At 38.0% G+C, this 20,878-nt stretch overlaps 1 protein-coding gene across 1 annotated transcript in view; it reads left to right on the top strand.

The window, feature by feature from the left end:
- The window catches only part of SEMA3D (semaphorin 3D), a 128,087-nt gene that overhangs the window by 95,270 nt on the left and 11,939 nt on the right, over window positions 1-20,878 (top strand). Inside the window, exons 11-16 of the mRNA XM_032592390.1 lie at window positions 1,782-2,004; window positions 4,817-4,905; window positions 6,992-7,033; window positions 10,453-10,610; window positions 13,065-13,129; window positions 20,295-20,434. Of these exons, the coding sequence (XP_032448281.1) occupies window positions 1,782-2,004; window positions 4,817-4,905; window positions 6,992-7,033; window positions 10,453-10,610; window positions 13,065-13,129; window positions 20,295-20,434 (717 nt within the window). The remainder of the gene's footprint in view (window positions 1-1,781; window positions 2,005-4,816; window positions 4,906-6,991; window positions 7,034-10,452; window positions 10,611-13,064; window positions 13,130-20,294; window positions 20,435-20,878) is intronic.

Here is a 20,878-nt window from a genome sequence, read left to right as displayed (position 1 = left end):
AATTATGATGTAAAACTATTAAAGCTCTTTTACAAGTAATTTTTATGACGTGGTGATTTCTTCCATTTAATTTTTAATAATCATGGGTTTAATTTAAAACTGCAATCTTAAATGAATTAAAAGAAATTGAAAATAATGGTTTCTCATATATTCCCATGTTTATAAATCACTTTCTTCATAATTATTTCAACTCAAATTTCATGTAGCTTCATAGGAAACAAATTCACTGTGGAAGCTTTTGAAAACACAGAAAATTAGATATAATTTACATTTTTTTTTGAGAAACTTTGAGAAGGTTGAATAGGCAAGGATAATCTGTTTCGCTAGGTTCCCTTTGGTGACCATTAGCCATTTCTCCTGCCAACAAGTAAAGACAGTTGCTTTCTGAGATCTGAAGTTAATTCAGGAGGATAACAGTTCAAAAGGCAACAGAAATATCTAGCATAGGGGTTTTATATTCAGCTTTCTGAGGCCAGAATTTTTGGAAGAAAGGACAATGTCTTGGGATTGAAATTACAAATTTTCACTTGTGCCAGTGCAGCTGAAAAGAGTATTTCAAAAGCAGAAGCCCAACTGGGCAGAGATAAAGGACTTAAACTATAGACAAATTTTTGAGGTATAGTTGACATATTAGTTTCAGGTATGCAAAGTGATGATTTGATGTTTGAATATCTTGAAAAATATACAGTAAGTCTAGTTACTTACTTACTACTTACTTACAGTAAGTCTAGTCACCATACATAGTTACAAAATCATTTTCCTTGTAATGAGAACTTTAAAGATGTATTCTCTTAGCAACTTTCAAATACACAGTACAGTGTTATTAACAATACTCATCATGCTACCCACTATTTCCCATGACTTAATTTTTTTTATAACTGGAAATCTGTACCCTTTGACCCCCTTCACCCATTGTGACAACCCTCCCACTCCTTGTCTCTGGCAACCAACCACTGATCAGTTCTTTGTATCTGTGAGTTTGGTGTTTTTGTTTTTAAGATTCCACATATAAGTGAGGTCATACGGTATTTGCCTTTCTCTGTCTGACTTATTTTAAGCATAATGTGCTCATGGTGCATCCCTGTTGTCTCAAATGACAAAATTCCATTTTTTTGGGGTGAATAATATTCCCCTGTAATCATTAAAATAACTTTGAGAGAGAAAACTGGATTTAAATATATTCAAGGTAAACTGATATGCCCCGATTCGAGAGTCCCCCCGAAAACAAACCACCAGAGTCCAGAGTCAAAGCCAAGCGGCAAGGGTCGTTTATTGCAGGTTGGAACCCGGTCCTCCGCGCACTCGTTGCCGGTGACGCTAAGAGGCCCCGAGCAAGGATCTTACAGCTTCTTTTATAGACAGGCACAAACAAGTTAGGGATTTTTTGAGGTTACAGAGCTGTTATTGGTTGACATTTAAATTTGAACACTCAGCAGAACTCGATTGGTTCCCGCCTTTATTTCAAACCATTCAGCAGAACTTGATTGGTTCCCACCTTTATGTCAGACTACAACCTGGCGTGCCCTGGCTGGATTCGGGAACGTGGGGGTGGGGGGGGGAGGGGAAAGATCTTTTCTTTGCAGTTGTGAGTATACCTGGTAATTTTTCTCTTAGCCTCTCATAAACTATGTTTATTGACAAGCATATGTGATTCCATATTGATCCTGTTCACCATTCCTTTCATATTGTCAATAATAAGCCTTAAAAACTTTATTATAAGTAAATATAAGTTCCTCAGCTGTATGAACAATGTCTTTACTTCTCTACTCATTTCTTTTCAGTGTCCAAGCAAAACCTATGATCCACTGATTAAATCCACCCGAGATTTTCCGGATGATGTCATCAGTTTCATAAAGCGGCACCCTGTGATGTTTAAATCAGTGTACCCAGTTGCAGGAGGACCAACATTCAAGCGAATCAATGTGGATTACAGATTGACCCAGATCGTGGTGGATCACGTTGTTGCAGAAGATGGACAATACGATGTAATGTTCCTTGGAACAGGTATGCTAGACCCAGATGATGCTTTCTTTCAAAGGAATTTTTCACTATTAGACAAAGGAAGCAAAGGCTTCAAAAAGATTATTGGTTGAAATCAAAATGAGTAATTATTAGCTGATATCTAGTCACTATTTCTTAACATTGCATAACACATGCTTTTTTTTAAATTTTTTTTTAATGTTTTTTATTTATTTTTGAGGCAGAGAGAGACAGAGCATGAACGGGGGAGGAGCAGAGAGAGAGGGAGACACAGAATCAGAAGCAGGCTCCAGGCTCTGAGCCATCAGCCCAGAGCCCAACGCGGGGCTCGAACTCACGGACCGTGAGATCGTGACCTGGCTGAAGTCGGACGCTTAACCGACTGAGCCACCCAGGCGCCCCATCATAACACATGCTTTTAATTGACAGTTATAAATATCTCCCAGCCTCCTTTAGTGGTATTTGAGATTTCAAAATATATTTGTATGTTATGACTATAACATGCCTGCTTAGATTAGGTGCTCAATACATATTTGTTGAATGACTATGGACTAAAATTAAACAAGTACAGCTAAGCAATGTTTATTTTCAGACTTCACATTTTTTTCTCTCTGGGGAGATATTTGATTCCCTGCCCCCCACCCCAGCCCCGCAAAAGATCCCTTCACTCAATTTTGAGAATCATTGACTGAGTTGACTTAAAATGGCTTTTCAAAAAATTAAGCAATACTTTGTAAAGATCTTTAAGTAGAAACTTCCTGGAGATTATTTTTCCTATCCTTGAATTTTGTGGATTAAGTATCACTTTCATTATTAGAGACTATTTTATTTATTTTTTTGTCAACTCAGTCATTATAAAATGATTAAAAAATATTTTCCAGAAAAAGAAATATTGCTTATTTAGTATGCCTCAAAAAAAGAAAGAAAAAGGAAATAGAAAATATCATCTAATGATACATGCATTCTAATGACAGTAAAGGTAACATGCATCATTGAGATAAAAGCACTTCATCCTGGATAATGTTATGTGATTTAATGAATCAGGCATTGAGTAAAGAAATCAAAATTAATGTGTTTTCAAGAAATGGGCATTTTTTTATTGAAATAGGTTTTCAGAACTACAGAACAGTTTTATTTTTAAAAAACATACTGTTTTTGCAAAAAAAAAAAAAAAAAAAGAAGAAGAAGAAGAAGGCTAAGAGCCTGGAGACTTCTTCAGATTCTGTGTCTCCTCTTTCTGCCCCACCCCTGCTCACATTCTGTCTCTGTCTCTCAAAAACAAATAAACATTAAAAAAAATTTTTAATAAATACATTGAAAAAAAGTAGAGTTTGTTAGGGAATGTGCATGTGACAGACTTAGAGGGTTTTCAGAATACTGTTGTCAAGCCTGATTATGCTGCAGATGGCAATAACAAGACATAGGAAAGTAAGTGATGTTCTCAAGACTATAGAGATTACTAGGGAAGCGGACCGAGTAAGTACAGTAAAACCTTGGATTGAGAGTAACTTGTTCTGCGAGTGTTCTGCAAGACGAGCAAACATTTCTAATAAGTTTTAACTGGATAAACAACTGATTTCTCACAATACGAGTTAGTACCTGATACCAAATGCCGCGTGATCACAACTGAGCCAATGGTTCTTAAAATTTGCTTGGATATATGAGTGCTTTGGATTACAAGCCTGTTTCTGGAATGACTTATGCTCACAAACCAAGGTTTTACTTTAATTAGTCTGTCACTAATTCTAAGGAGTTTGCTACTGAATTTGTGCTGTCCGCCCAAAGCGTTCCTAGGTCAACACTTCGCTGTCATAAATGCCATTCGGCCACTAGGTGGTACTACCTAACTTTTACTGAGAAAATTATAAGGTAACTAAGATAGAGGGATCGATTTTCAATTATGACATTTGGAAAATGTATATTTTATATTTTTTCAAAGATCCTAGAGTCCTTTAAAAACCGAATTAAATATTTCAGACTATTTTGGGCAAATAGGATCATTACTATCCATATTAAAATTCTTCAACCACAGTGCTAGAAGCTTAAAAGCATCTATATTGTATAAATTAATTTCCAAATGAGATTTTTTTCTCCTTCTAAAATGTTCTTTTGATTGTCTTTCTGTAATAAATAGCATGTCACCTTGTAAACTGCAATAGAAGATCCTGTATTTAAGGCATCTTTACTAAATGTCAATTTTTGGTTTATAGTCTTTTAAATTTTGGTTACTCTTTTAAATTAAACCAAAATAATGTTAAACAAAACTTCAGTTTCCAGCCTATTAGTAAAGTTTCTGTAAATAAAATATGTTGGTAAGTGAGCTAAAATTCCCCCCATGTAGATGGCTTCAGTGGTTTCTCTTCCCTTTGTTAACATTATTTAACAATGTATATATATTACCTTTCACCGTAACTTAGATGTGATAAGCACTGAATAAATATTTCTTACATTGAGAGAGAGAGAGAGAGAGAGAGAGAGAGAGAGAGAGAGAATATTTTAATATATCTTAACCTTTTAAATTCAGTTACAAAAATATCATTCCACTTTAGTTATAATTTCAGCCATTATTTGAATGAGACGTACATACTCCTTTTGCTCAAAAGATCTTTGAGTGCATGTCTTTTAATGTCTTCCTTATAAATATGTGTTTTATGACTTAAAAACTATCATGTTTCAGAAGGAGGGATTCATATCCATTAAGCTTCACTTCTTGTGTGCCTTGTTTAATCTGACTTTTCCAAAGTCTTTGAAAGAAAAAGGAGGGAACAGTTGTGAAGGTTGCTAGGCATATACTTAAAGGAGAAACAGCAGGATTATAGGTCATGTATTTTTTCAGACATTGGAACAGTCCTAAAAGTTGTCAGCATTTCAAAGGAGAAGTGGAATATGGAAGAAGTAGTGCTGGAAGAGTTGCAGATATTCAAGGTAAGACAGTCCAGAGTTCCAGAAGAGATGGGGACACTTAGTAGTCCTTGATACAGGACAGTGTGTTTTAATACATTGTCACTTTTCCTAGAGAAGTCTGTGCAATTAGCTCCTTTATTTTCCTTTTCCTTAAGCAACGGAAAAAAGTTTTTCAAGCAACTGAGAACAGGACTCCTCTCTCCCCGTAGAATACCACTAAAATCAGGGCTCCTGGGATGGCCGCTCATTACTTTAGTCTCTAAGCATATGGTCAGACAAATCGCCACAGAGGATGAAAGCCTGGGGTCTGGGGTCTCTGACTACCCAGATGCTTTTCTACTTTAAATGGCTGACTTTTCAATCTTTCCTCCATTGAATTTGAGAAAACTGGAAGGGTGTGTAAATCACATGTCCCTGCTTTTCCGTAAGGAATCTTTTTTAAACAAGGTTGCATGATAGTAAAGCCTTGATGTATGCTACATCCCCCTAGAGAGCTAGATCTAAAATAATAATTTTCTAGATTTGGGGAATGTCTTTGACTTTTAACAATACATTTGAGCTGTGGTATTCTCTGTAGATGCTCAGTGACATTTAGTTCAAAATTATTTTCTGAAAGTAACATTAGAAATAAAAGTATATTTCTGACAGGAGCCTTGAAAAATATGTTGTGTCTTTTATAACATTTTTGTTGAGATAGTTCATTAAAATGGGCTGTTTCCCTGTGAACATCTATTGCCTTAAAAAAAAAAAAAAATCAAGTAGAGACTCCCACTGTGAGGAACTCAAGGTAATTAACATGCTGAGTTCCACAGGATCCTGTTTACATTGTGATGATAATAGTGGTCAAGGAGTTAACAAGAACAAGATCTGCTATCTGGCATCTACCAAAAACAAAGTCTTGGGTGGTTCCTGAGGGAAAAACTGATGTCAAATCTAAGTGTGAACCCAGAAGCCAAATATGAAGCTCCCACAATACATAAGGTGCATTAAAATAAGTTTTACTTGGGGCGCCTGGGTGGCGCAGTCGGTTAAGCGTCCGACTTCAGCCAGGTCACGATCTCGCGGTCCGGGAGTTCGAGCCCCGCGTCGGGCTCTGGGCTGATGGCTCGGAGCCTGGAGCCTGTTTCCGATTCTGTGTCTCCCTCTCCCTCTGCCCCTCCCCTGTTCATGCTCTGTCTCTCTCTGTCCCAAAAATAAATAAAAATGTTGAAAAAAAATTAAAAAAAAATAAAATAAAATAAAATAAGTTTTACTTAATGGTGGTTAGTGGTCAAGAGGAATTATTTGGATTCCATTGTGAAGATTAAATAATGAACCTGTGTCCTTCTTTAAAAAAAAAAAAAGTTTTGGGATAGCACGTTCTCATTTTAACATTTTTCTTTCATTTTTTTTTCATGTATTTTCTTAAATTTTTGGTATCTGCTACTCTTCATCGGTTTGTAAATACTGGCTGGTGAGAAACAAATGGACAGTAAATAGATGATAAGTAGATGAAAAATTCTTAAAGATTCCATCCTTTTTAGTTTGGTAGCTTCTGTGTTCATGTTTCTAATTTTATATCGCATGCATAAAGCCATAGTTTCAACAAGTAAAGCAAGTCCTAGTTCATATCACGGAATCTTGTGCATCAGTAGCTTGCCATGTTCCATAAAGAATATGCTCATCCACAAAGAACACTATAGCTTTTCAGAACTCTGCTACTTGAACAAGTTTTTCAACTACCGATCTAAGTAAGAGCAGAACTAGGTAATAAATAATTATGGAGATGTTCTTGTCAACACTAGTTTGAATTATATGGAAGCAGTTAAGATAAGCAGATTTTGAAGGAGAAACCTTGTGGGTAACTGGGAGCGATTTCCAATGCACAGTGTTTCCTCATACATTTAGATAGTTTTTCTGTAATAAGATACTTTAAAGGAACTATTTTGATCCTTTCTATTAAGGTAGAATTAGAAGGAAAGAACAAACGTTAAGATCCTTTCCCCCTCTATATAACAGACCCTTGAAGTTTTTTTCAGTGATCTTTGGTACATGACAAGAGAACATATTGGCTGCTATAAAAGACTCTTAATGATTATCTTTATTAACATTTGATTTTTATTTTCAGCACTCATCAATCATCTTGAACATGGAGTTGTCTCTGAAGCAGGTACTTTCTAATTTTTCTGTAAAAATTAGCCACAAAAGCAACAGGCTGCTTGAATTCATTTTAGGGAAACTCTATTGATATTGGAAGTTAAATTATAAATAATGTAAAAAGCTTTAAATTGTGTGTTTCTTTTATAACCAATTAGAGGCCAGTGTTGTAGGCTTGCCTTAGGAGAAGTAGAACCAAATATCATTACTTGAATGATAGATATTCCCCTTCCCTTGGCTCTTGAAAACTGAGCTCACTTTCTTTGTTTCATGAAGATGTGTCTCTGTCAAGGCCATAAGAAGTTCATGTAGAATACTAACCATAATCACAAAAAATGGTTTTTAATCAGGGAGTCTAGAAATTACACTATGGACGATGGTGGCAAAGAGCCCAAGAGTCAACTGCCGGCCTTCCACTTAGTATCTGACTCTGGGAATCAATTTCCTTAACAGAGAAATTAGGGGAATAAAATCCACCCCCTAATAAATAGGATGCTGCACACAAAATTTGAGACAAAGAGTTGGCACTTCGTAAGTGTGACGTAAATGGTATCTGATGACAATGACAATAATAATATTTCATAGATCATAAGTTCTCAATATGATACTCCAAATCCCAATTAATTCAAGAGGTTCAGGCTTGTATTAGCATTTGTATATGTACCCCCAGGATAAAAAAATTATGGGATAATATGCTTAATTTTTTTAATATAATTTATTGTCAAGTTGGCTAACATAAAGTGTATACAGTGTGCTCTTGGTTTTGGGGGTAGATTCCCGTGATTCATAGCTTACATACGACACCCACTGTTCATCCCAACAAGTGTCCTCCTCAATGCCCATCACCCATTTTCCCCTTTCCCCCTAACATTGTCTTCATCTATGTGGCTAGTAATGACACAGAAACTATTAGGGAAAAGATCTAAATAGATTTCTTATTTGATCTTTTCCATTAATTTTTTTCACTGAATGTTTAGTTCTTAAAGGCCTACTACTACCCTTGGAGGGTATAGAAATGAATGAATGGCATAGTCCTTCACTTAGAAGCTCACAGTGGAGCTGGGAGACATAGAAAGAACACGCTACCAATGCAAAACAATAATGGAAGCCTGTACAGGGAAAACACAGGGGAGGCACTGGTCTAAGAGGAAGCCAGGTAGAGCAGAGGAAGGAAGTGAAAAGAACAGACATGTGGGGCGTGGGTGGCTCAGTCGATTAAGCATCTGACTCTTGGTTTCGGCTCAGGTCATGCTCTCACAGGTTCATGAGATCAAGCCCTGCATCAGGTTCTGCACTCACAGCATGGAGCCTGCTTGGAATTCTCTCTCTCTCCTTTTCTCTTTGCCCCTCCCCCCCTCAAAATAAGTAAATATACATTAACAAAGAAGAAGAGACATGTAACCTGAACTATGAAGGATGTTGCAGTTAACCGGTTAAATTAAAAAGGGGATGGGAAGGGGCGCCTGGGTGGCGCAGTCGGTTAAGCGTCCGACTTCAGCCAGGTCACGATCTCGCGGTCCGGGAGTTCGAGCCCCGCGTCGGGCTCTGGGCTGATGGCTCAGAGCCTGGAGCCTGTTTCCGATTCTGTGTCTCCCTCTCTCTCTGCCCCTCCCCCGTTCATGCTCTGTCTCTCTCTGTCCCAAAAATAAATAAACGTTGAAAGTTTTTTTAAAAAAAAAAAAAGGGGATGGGAAGAGGAAGCCTATGCCAAGGAAAAAAGGAGAACATTTGGAAAGGTGTGAGCAGTGAGAAATCATAGCTTACTCTAATAAGTTTGTGAACAATTAGAGCAAAGGGCATATGTGTGTGCAAGGGGCAAGGAGGCTAGAAATGATTCTGGGACATAAAACAGAGCAAGATTAGATACATCCTTATTGTCTTCCTAAGAAGTTTAACAGTTTTATCTGAGGACAACAAAAACCTTTAAAGATCTTCAGCAGGAATGTGTTGTGATAAGCTTTTCCTTTTAGGAAGGTCAGTCTGGTGTGGCAGAGCGGAAGATGGATCGAGTCCTGGGGTAGAGGTGGGGGTTGTCGGAACACGAGGCTGAAGCCAGTGGAAATATTAGAACACTTATAAGTAATCCAGGGAAGAAACAATAAAGACAGACAAAAGTGTTGGCAGTGGAGAGGGAGAGGAGGAGATAGAGAGTTCTGTGTAAGAGAATGGAAAAGATACGGTGGCTGACTAAGAGATAAAGGGGATTCAGAGACAACTCCCAGTTTTGTGTCCTGGGTGACAAAGCTGGGGTAGCAGGGCTAGATTTAGGGCAATCCAGTATGTCAACCTTGACGTTGTTTTCAAGATGCACCTGACGCTTTATACAATAAGACAGGCAAAGAAATGAGGATAGAAAAGAGGGGGCACCTCACATTTAATGCAAGGAAAGGAATCCTCAAAGGAGACAGAAATCTTAGGCAGAAATAAAGACAGAGAACAAGAAAAGTTGAAAGTCAAGGGAGGCATGATTCTTGGTGTTAAACACTTTGGAGAATTGAAGTAAAGCAAATACTGAACTGGGTGCATTGCATTTAGCAGCTAGGAGGTCTTAACTGACATTTAAATAGGCAGGGCAGGTAGAAGATAGATGTCTGTAGGTTGAGTACGTGTATTTATTTATGTCAGCATTTATTTCTCAGGTTTTTACCCTTTGTGTAAAGTCTGATATGGCCCGCTGTCGTGACCATGAGTTCACTGAAGGCACAGACTCTGGCTTAGTTATTCGTATCCTCCCTCTCCCTACGTCTTCTACCACGTACGCTCAGCGAATGCTCATAAAGAGCAGTGCATTGTTTTCAGAACATATTTCCAAAATGCACCTTTATATGCTGAGTTGTTTAGTATCCTGCAGCCTTTCATTGGTGATATGGCATCTTTCGAGCCTCCTTAATACTTTCTTCACAGTGATACCAAGCATTTTCTCTCCAGCTTATAACCCATTTTCCTTCAGGGATCAAGAGGTATTTCATTAGCAAATGAAATGGTTCAAACCACAAGAAAGTTTCATAAATCTCTTCTCAGCCATCTCTCACGCAAGAAGCCACAGCAGCGGAAGACCATCAGTGTTGCCCATCACATCTGTGCTTGATATAATCTACCAAAGCACATTTTCAACCATTCAGAAAGAATTTGACGTCTTAATTCCTCAGTCTAGCAGCTGGGTTTTGACCTTCTTAAATTACTGCCAAGGTTATCCTAGCTCTCTAGAATGCTGTCCATTTCGGTATCAACATCTTCAAACCGCCATGCTGCCAGGAGTAGAAGGGATCGACTCATCTTACTCTTTGTTATGTTTCTGTACAACTGCTTATTTTCTGTACAAGGGCACCCAAGGAGACAGATTTAGATCTGTGATGTGGTATTCAGGAAAGGGAAGTTCTTAAGACTGGTCTGAAAGATGCTTCTAATTCATTTGTTTTGCCTGATTTGTAGCAACAATTGTACGTCGGTTCCCGGGATGGATTGGTTCAGCTCTCCTTGAACAGATGCGACACTTATGGGAAAGCTTGTGCAGACTGTTGCCTGGCCAGAGACCCCTACTGTGCCTGGGATGGAAATGCATGCTCTCGATATGCGCCCACTTCAAAACGGTAAGAGGCACATGGAGTGAAGCTGAAGCCTTCTTTTCTACCCAGCGACTATCTCACCGGAATACCTTGTCTTCTAGTTTAAATTAAAGACGATTTAATTGTAGAAAACATGGTCTCTGGTGAGAATATTAAAATTAAATTTTGCATAAAACTAAATGTTGAAGGAGCATGAAATAGAGTGTTCTGAAATGCCGAAATGTGGAACTTGAAAAAATTCTGAAAAATTGTTTACATGCTTTTCCTTCATCTTTGTTAAATACCATTAAAAGTTGGTTTTTCTCGGGGCGCCTGGGTGGCGCAGTCGGTTAAGCGTCCGACTTCAGCCAGGTCACGATCTCGCGGTCCGTGAGTTCGAGCCCCGCGTCGGGCTCTGGGCTGATGGCTCAGAGCCTGGAGCCTGTTTCCGATTCTGTATCTCCCTCTCTCTCTGCGCCTCCCCCGTTCATGCTCTGTCTCTCTCTGTCCCAAAAATAAATAAACGTTGAAAAAAAAAAAAAAAAAGTTGGTTTTTCTCGACTACTTTGCCCTTCCTCCATTCCTCCCTTCTTCCCTTATTTTTACATGGTCTATGTTTACCCTTACTGTTTTGCAAATAATGTATACATATATGTGTTCGTAAAAGCGTAGGTTATAAACAACCCACAGCACGTCTCAGTGACTTGGTACAATTTTATTTTTACTGTAATAAGTCTAACTTGGTCAACTTCTGTCACTCAGATGTACATAAACATCAAAATGCTGTCCTGCTGTTTACTGTTCGTTGCTTTATGTGCTCTTAAAAATGAAGCTATTCTGAGCCAACAAAACCCAGTTAGAAATGTATCCTCTATACACATGGGCAAAAGCACCACAAAATCATCCAAGGATGTCCATTTCAGCACTGTTTTCAGTAGCAAAATTATTGGAAACAACCTGAATTGTCATCAGGATGACTGATGCTAGCTAAATATGTTATGATCATAAATTGTTAAATGTGCATTTTGGTAACACCCTTTTTCTGCACTATTGTTCAAGGTATATTTTTCCTCTAGGTAAAATGTCAGCAATTTGTATATGGTATTTTTTTTTTAATCTTTAGGTCTGTATTAACTATGATGACAAGTGAGTGTATGTTAGTCCCACTAGTACGTACACACTTGTTTCTTCTTGAAATTTGACTCACATGTCAAATTTCAAATTCGAGGATTCACAGATTGAATGCATAGTACAACAGCAGATACAGCTTATAATTAGGAGACAGTTTAGATTCCCTGAAATTTCTGGATTCGCTGTGGGTGGGGAGATACCGCTATTACCAGTTCAAAGTAAAAAACGCCAATATTCTGTTATAGTTTTTGGCTAAGAATATACTTCTCATAGTGAGCCCTTGGGGAATATTTTTCTTTTCTAGAAACTAAAAATCAAAGAGTGCTCATTAGCTCGTAATGGACCTTCAGTTTGATGAATTGACCCTGTTTCTTAAGAAGCCACGATTTAAAAACATTCTTGACCTTATGTACCTTACGCAATCATAATTTTTCTTCTTATATTTCCCAAGACTCTATCTCTGATCTTGCACACATGCCCCTGCGATAGTTTCCCTTACCTTAACATAAATGTCCACGGGAGCCAAAAAAATGTACGTGCTAGATGAATCTCATACAGGCTCGTCACCTGGTCAGTACTGCCCTTAAGCAACACCCTAGATATTGCAGATTTCACTGTGACTTTTACGAGTGCTGAAGTGGCAACATAAAATAGCCAACGCAAATGAAAATAGACTGTAAGAGTTTAAGACTTCTTTAATTCAGGGTAGCAGCTTTCTCTTTTCTTATGCAATAGCTACTGTTTTCTCTTAAGGAAAATATGCGACAATAATGCACAACACCATTATTTATTATTATCCTTGTCTCTACTATCAGAAAAACCATGTGAACAGCATATCAGCAGATAGGATTAGCCACTCATGCTCTACCAAACTGGTACTTCTATTTGAGAGGACAGTGTTTAACTTGTTGCTTAATCAAATCTATGGAATAGCGAATCTCCATAGGGTAACAAGTTCTAGATTTGTGGTTACTTTCCTACCCACGAAATAAAGCTCTTGTACATCTTGTTACTTTCCCATGGACTGATTGAAAAAAGAGGGTAAGGATGGTTTGCCTCCCCCATTGGATGTATCTGAAACCTGGGCTATACTTATAGTCAACCAGTTCTTTTGAACAATTTGTCAAAAGTCAGAGGAGTTCAATAAAATTCATATCATCTTATTTCCAAAACAGGATGCATTCTGTTAGGACTCTGTTGCTAGTAGTATTTGGATTAACGTTAGATGGGAATAGTGCCCTGCGTTTGAGTTGAGCAGTAAGACAAGCATAGTTCTGCTCTTGCCACTGTTATTAGTGTTAAATGCCGACTTTATCTGTTCCAGATATCATGCTCAATGTTCTAAACAGTTTAATCCCTTTTCCATAGGCGAGCCAGACGCCAAGATGTAAAGTATGGAGACCCGATCACCCAGTGCTGGGACATAGAAGACAGTAAGTATAAGTTTAATATGCTTTTCTCCCATTTAAAATGTTAAGCCTAGTTTTTGTGTGTCTTTTTATTATATGACTTAAAATATCTATTATATGGGAAGCTCTCATTTTATATAATGCTTATGTTCTGGAAAAGCAACAGGAGATTTTATCAATCAACCCCCTGTCTACATGCCTAAGTGAATAATCCTTTGTTATATCATTATTTGTATCATATGTCTTTTAAAATTCCTATCCCTTTTTTTTTGTATTTTTTACTGCCTTACCCATCCTCATAAAGTTTGAAAACTGCTAATAAAGATAAAAGAGGATATAGTCCAAAACATATGGACATTCAGAGTAAACTCAGAGACCCTTCCAGAAAGGTCTGATGAGAGTGTAGCACTTGTTAGAAAGTTTTAGGTAGAGTATGCATTATGTGAATTTGTGTATTAATTCATGTTTTCATTCAATCAGTAAATGTTTATTAAGTGACTTCCAGGTGCATATAATTGTCCTGGGTACATGTTGAGACAAAGAAACTCCTTCGAGAGCTTATAATTCTTTGGGGAGATGTCATAAGGCACAATTAGTGATATGGGAGTTTAGCAAAGAGAGACATCACCAGAAGCTGTCTTGTTCAGAGAAAATTTCATGGAAGATCTTGAGAGCCTGAGTATGACTGGGACAAAGTGGAGAATAAAAAGGAGTGAGTCTGATAACAGAGGGAAAAAAAAATCTATAAGAGTATATTGCAAAATATCTATACGAAAAATTCCCCTCAAAATCCATGAGTATATTCCAAAAAAAAATGTATAAGAATATATTCCATAGCTTTGGTTACTTTCCACTCTCAAGCTCTACCTTCAGAGGATATATGCTCACGCACACGCTCAGGCACACGCATACACGCACTCAACTAGAGAAAGGAAACTGCCTTCCCTTCATCACATTGTTAGTAACCACCCCCACGTTCCATAAACAACCCAAATTTTGTAGTCTATAACCAGTGACCCAGCAGCTTTGCAACTTAAACGCAAAACAATTATTTGTAATTTATAATTTCATTCTTCTGAAAAATAAGCTCTGGTCCAGAAGAGTATGTTTGACCTTGTTCTACTACATGGGTGACTGCCTGTCGTGTCCAGTGTTTTATTTAGCAGGCGTTACCATGTGCAACCTACATGGTGTTTTATACGCACCCGCGAGATGTTTCCAGAACAGTTACAAGTATTGAGGATATACCCGTGAATGAAAAAGAAAACAGTCTGTGCATCCATGGAACTTCTGTTCAAGTTGTGTCAGGGGAGGGAACAGACGGTAAACTTAAAAAGAAGTAAAATAGATGTAATGTCAGATAGTGATAAGTGTTGTAAAGAGAGTGATTCAAAACACAGTTCCTGCTGATGGGGGAGATAGTGACTCACCATATCCTGTTCCTGCTGTGACCAACCACACACAGTCTCTGCCAATCATCACCATGACTGCCCCAATCCATTTTTTTTGTCAAGGTCTCCAGCAGTTCCTTCCTTGCCAAATCCAATGGCCAATTTTCAGTTGTCATTTCTACTTAATGTCTAACTCCCTCCTCCTTGAAACACATTCTTCATTTGACTTCCGTGCAGTGATGTGCTAGGGCCAGTTCTTAATGGTCTCATGAGAGCTGATGGCTTATTATTTAGGAATTGCATAAGCTGGTTTTAAACTCTTAGTAGCTTGGTTGAGCCAGAGTGGGAGTTTTTACACAAAAAAGAACAAGCACTACAAATCAGGGGTTTTTGTTTTGTTTTGGCTTGGTTTGGTTTTTCCAAAGACATGGTGTCTCAGCATTCTTGGGCTTCATGCCCCCCCCCAACATCCTTATGATTTTCCTCTCACTTTACAGGCTGCTCCTTCTGAGTGTTCTTAACTCTCCTTTGCATCCCACCATCTAAACGTAAAATCTTTGCCTGTTCACTGCCTAACACCATCAATTTCAATACTCTCAGAGGCAATTTGCTCCCAGATTCTTAGTCCGGTTCTAAACTCTGTCTTGTATGCCAGACGACTTGTATGCCTACCCAAGAGCTCATCTTAGATGCCTAATAAGCGTCCCAAATGATCTATGAGAAAGAATTAGTGCTGTCTTTTCCTAAACTTCGTTGTTCTGCAGTGAAGACTTACCCATATTAATAAATAGCACCTCCATTCACCCAACTGCTTAGCAAAAAAAAAGCAGCTAGGCATCATCTTTTTCTTCTTCTCTTTCTTCCACAGCCTAGTACCAACCTCACAATAAGTCCTTTTGGCTCTGTGGCCACCACTGCTCCTACTCTTCATCACCTCCCGATGTGCCCGCTTACCCAAAGCCACCACACCTGTCCCAGAGCCGTTTATCTGGTCCTCCTGCTTCCGTTTTTTCCCCTGGTCAGTCTCCATCCCACTTAGTAGCCAGAGTAACCTTTCAGAAACTACAGTCAGATAACAGCATTCTCTTACTCAAAATCTTTCACTAGCTTCTTAGAACAATTAGTGAAAAACCCATAGCGTTTACCATGGCCTCTAGAGTCTGCTTGATCTAGTTCCTGATACTTGCTTGGATCCTCTCGTTTCACTGTTGCATGGCTCGCTCACCGGTTTCTCTTTTTCAAAAGCCCCAGTCTTGTTCCTGCCTCAACTAGGTTTGTATTTATTTCCCCCGTACCTACCTAAAGAACTCTTATATTCAGGTGTCACACCATTTAATTTTTTTTTATTTTTTTAATGATTATTTATTTTTGAGAGAGAAATGGAGTGTGAGCAGAGGAGGGGCAGAGAGAGAGGGAGACACAGAATCTGAAGCAGGCTCCAGGCTCTGAACTGTCAGCACAGAGCCCAATGCGGGGCTCGAACCCACAAACCGTGAGATCATGACCTGAGCTGAAGTCAGACTTTTAACCGACTGAGCTACCCAGGCGCCCCCACACCATTTAATTTTATGCTTAAAATATTGTCTCAGGGGCACCTGGGTGGCTCAGTCAGTCAAGCGTCTGACTTCAGCTCAGGTCGTGATCTCGAGGTTTGTGGGTTCGAGCCCCACATCGGGCTCTGTGCTGCCAGCTAGGAGTCTGGAGCTTGATTCAGATTCTATGCCTCTCTCTGCCACTCTTGTGCTTGCCCTGTGTCTCTCTCTCTCTCTCTCTCTCTCTCTCTCTCTCTCTCTCTCTCTTTCTGTCTCTGTCTTAAAAATAAATAAGTGTAGGGGCGCCTGGGTGGCGCAGTCGGTTAAGCGTCCGACTTCAGCCAGGTCACGATCTCGCGGTCCGGGAGTTCGAGCCCCGCGTCGGGCTCTGGGCTGGTGGCTCAGAGCCTGGAGCCTGTTTCCGATTCTGTGTCTCCCTCTCTCTCTGCCCCTCCCCCGTTCATGCTCTGTCTCTCTCTGTCCCCAAAAAAATAAATAAAACGTTGAAAAAAAAATTTAAAAAAAAAAATAAATAAATAAATAAATAAGTGTAAAAAAATTAATTAAATGTTTTTGTCTCAGAGACACCTTTTCTGACCATCCTGAGATACTTTCTCCGCGTTCTACCTCTGATTCCCTGATCTGCTTTTTTATTTGTAGCGCATAACACTGCCAAATACTATGTTCTTTAATTTATTCACTTGATGACCTTGTTCGTGTCACTGGGATGTAAATTGTATCCTAGGCACAAAAGAATGTTTGCGTAATGCATGGGTAAAGGAGAGGATACTTAGCTGGATAGCATCTGAGCTTCGCTAAAAGAGCAAAGGCAAATTTTACCGTAGATGAAGGCACAATAATTACAATCAGAAAGACCTCACAGAGGTTGGGCTAGGTTTGTGACAGCTCCTATGGAATTCTATGGAGTTTATGTTTACCCTGTAGACTATAAGAAGTTATCTCATGTTTCCGGGAACAGTCATTTAAAAAAAAAAAAAAAAAAAAAAAAATATATATATATATATATATATATATATATATGTAGTTGATACCTATTTGGAAAGCCAGAGACGGAAAATCAACTGTGGGCATTAAAGTAGAGATAATAAGGGTATTTAAAAACTAATGTATTTGCAATCTTAAGGAATTTATTAAGTTATAATTGACAGGTAGCATTTATACTAGTTTCAAGTACACAACAACGATTCAATACTTGCATACATTGTGAAACAATCACAATAGGTCTAAGTTAGCATCCGTCACCACAGTTACAAAATATGCTGCAGTAAATGTGGGCGGGGCAGGGGGGGTGGAATATATCTTTCCAAGTTAGGGTTTTGTTTTGTTTTGTTTTGTTTTGTTTTGTTTTGTTTTGTTTTTCAGGTAGATACCCAGAAGTGGACTCTCTAGATCCTTTATTAGTTACATTTATAATTATTTGAGGAACCTCTGTACTGTCTTCCCTGGCGCTAATTTACATTCCCATCAACAGTGCACAAGTGTTTCCCTTTCTCCACATCCTTGCCAACACTTGTTATTTCTTATCTTTCAGGCCATAGCCATTCTGACAGATATGAGACGATAGCTCATTGTGGTTTTGATTTGCATTTCCCTGATGATCAGTGATGCTGAGCATCTTTTCATGTACCTGCTGGCCATCTGTTATGTTCTCTTTGAAAAAAAAAAATGTTCAGTTTCTCTGCTCATTTGCAATTGGATTATTTGGGGGCTTTTGCTATTGAGTTGTATGAGTTGTTTATACATTTTTGATATTAAGGCCTTATCAGATATATTATTTGCAAACAGTTTCTCCCATTTGGTAGGAAGACATTTCATTTTGTTGACGATGGTCTTTGCTGTGCAGAAGCTTTTAGTTTGATGTTGTCCTTCTTATTTATTTTTGCTTGTGTTGTTTGTGTTCTGGCATCAAATTAAAAGAATCATCAATAAAATACATCAAGGAGCTTACTGCCTGAGTTTTCTTCTAGGGGTTTTATGGTTTCAAGTCTTACATTTAACACTTCCATCCATTCAGGGTTAATTTTTATGTATGGTGTAATTTTTATGTATGGTGGTCCTTTTTCTTTTTTCTTTTTCCTTTTTTTTTTTTTTTTTTTTTTTTTTCATGTGACTGTCCAGTTTTCCTAACACCATTTGTTTAAAAGACTGTCCTTTTCCTGTTGTATATTCTGGGCTCTTTTATTGCAAAAATAATTGACTATCTATGTGTGGGTTTATTTCTGGGCTCTCTGTTCTGTTCCACTGATCTGTGTCTGTTTTTATGCCAGTACCATACTGTTTTAATTACTATAGTTTTGTTACTATGGTTTAAAACCAGGGAGCTTAAGGGATCCCATCAGAGCAGCACCCACAAAGCCTCCAGCTTTGTTCTTTTTTTCTTAAAGCTGGCTTTGGCTCTTTGGAGTCTTTTATGGTTCTGTGCAAATTTTTAGAATTATTTCTTTCTCCGTGAAAAATGTGATTGGTATTTTAATAGGGATTGCATTGAATCCAAAAATTGCTTTTAGTAGTATGGACATTTTTGTCAATATTAATTCTTTTAATCCATGAGCATGAAGTATCTTTCCATTTACTTGTGCCTTATTCAATTTCTGTCATTAATGCCTTATAGTTTGCAATGTGTGGGTGTTTCATGTCCGTAGTTAAATTTATTCCTAGGTACTCATTCTTTTTGATGCAGTTGTAAATAAGATTGCTAAAAGTAGGAAATTTAAAACTCAAAAATGAAACAAAGATTATTGCTAACAGTAAATTAATTTCCTGTCAAACGGACATAGTGATGACTTCGTGTCAAAGAGTCACTGTTTTTCCTGACTTGAAAAAGAATTTCATACGATCAACTATTTCATTTTCATTAATGTATCTTTTACTAACTTGACCGATTCTTTGGCCGAATCAGTCTAACTGAGTTTCTCCCCCACTCTTGCCTCATCACCTAACAATCAGCCTGAAATCTCCCTGCTCTGTTCCTGAACTCCTTTTGCTCAGGAAAATGGCATCTGTTACTTTGAAATGATATATGACTTTCTCTTCCATGATTGGCACTGGGGATCTTTCTGTGCATTAGGAATTTATTAACTGTGAAAATCACAGATATAATCTGTTGAATTGGCAGGGATGGTGGATATATTACAAGTTTCAAATGGAATCCACACATTTTGAAGGTTAGATGAGGTTAATTCATGATGGTGTCAGCACGCCTGACTTAATCATTGCTGGTAAAACACAAACAAGTTCAAAAGAAGTTTCTTCAAAGGCAAGCCCAACTATTGGATATATGTGCATTCATGCCATTTGCTGATAATTTTGTGTGCTTACATGTAGGATTCACAGAGGTCCCTTAAGCCTTACTCTTGGTTTATGCCTAAAATGCTAAGTAGGCCCATCTGCAGAATTGAGACATCTGAATATATGATGAAAAAGTGCATGTTTGGGCCAGGCTGAGCAGCTGTCATTTTTTATTTGATCAAATTTGAGCTACAGATCTTAGATCACACATGGGACACAGCCTTTGGCTACTCTGGATGGAATGTATTTCAGATGGTGCAGTTGATTTACGAGAATAGGGTGTCTGAGACAATGCTCCCTTAGCAGCCCATTAACTATCTTATAGCAAATGCATGTTGGGCTTAAGAATCCCTCTTTGAATAAAAGAGAACATTTTTTGGTAGATAATATGTATAAGTCCAGATTCTGAGTATTAGAGCATCTAGCTCAATATCATCAGTATAGAATTTTATCAAGTACAGACCACTGTACTTACTTTTTTGACATTAAAATTTCTTAATGTTATGTGGTCAGCTCTGTGGATCAAATCATGATAGAAATGCTCTTTAAAGATGAAGTAAATTGCTCCTCTGGAACTATTTACAAAATGGGTTATATTTTATACAAGTTAGAAGGGGTGAATCATTAAAAGACACTGAAGTTGTATTCAGTTCAGCTCGAATAAAAAGACTCAGTGGTTAGAGTTAGATCTTATGAGTTCTTACTTTAAAAAATTGGTTGCAAATAGTTGATATATTGATGAAAGGATAAAAATTGTAATGCAAGGATAGAGTTTTAAAAATCAATCTATTAGATAATATTTGACTCTTCGGTAACAATATTATAACATGAATTTCCTCTCTCTTTAATAATGTGTATGAATCTTTTCCTCATAGCATCTGTTCTAAATCAGTCTATTTTCCCATTGCTTTTAAAATCAGGTCAAGGTTAATCTCCTATTCCATGTTTGCTTTCCAGGCATTAGTCATGAAACTGCTGATGAAAAGGTGATTTTTGGCATTGAATTTAATTCAACCTTTCTGGAATGTATACCTAAATCCCAACAAGCATCTATTAAGTGGTATATCCAGCGGTCAGGAGATGAGCATCGAGAGGAGGTAAGTTATAGTCTTCAAAGAATGCTCATCTCGAGGGAAATAGCGTAAAAGTTAAATCAAGTTTTGGTGGTGAGAGATGTTCAATGTTTAGTGCCGTATGGCGCTCTCCTCACTATTTGGGGTAAAGAGGAAAATACTAATTTATACTCACTAACATGGAAGATAACAATGCTTTTGATATGAATAGGACAACTTAGGAGCGAGCACCTGGGTGACTCAGTTGGTTAAGCATCCAACTCTTGATTTCGGCTCAGGTCATAATCTCATGGTTCATTAGTTCGAGCCCCATGTTGGGCTCTGGGCTGACAGTGCAGAGCCTGCTTGGGATTCTCTTTCAGCCCCTCCCCTGCTTGCATTAATAAACTTAAAAAAAATAATAGGACAACTTAATACAGACACATTAATAAAATATATTTAAAATTAGATTGAATTTTTATAAGAAAT

The sequence above is a fragment of the Lynx canadensis genome, chromosome A2 (genome assembly GCF_007474595.2).
Source record: "Lynx canadensis isolate LIC74 chromosome A2, mLynCan4.pri.v2, whole genome shotgun sequence".
NCBI classification, from domain to species: Eukaryota; Metazoa; Chordata; class Mammalia; order Carnivora; family Felidae; genus Lynx; species Lynx canadensis.
The sequence above is the reverse complement of the archived record's forward strand: the minus strand, read 5'-3'. Positions and strand labels throughout refer to the sequence as shown.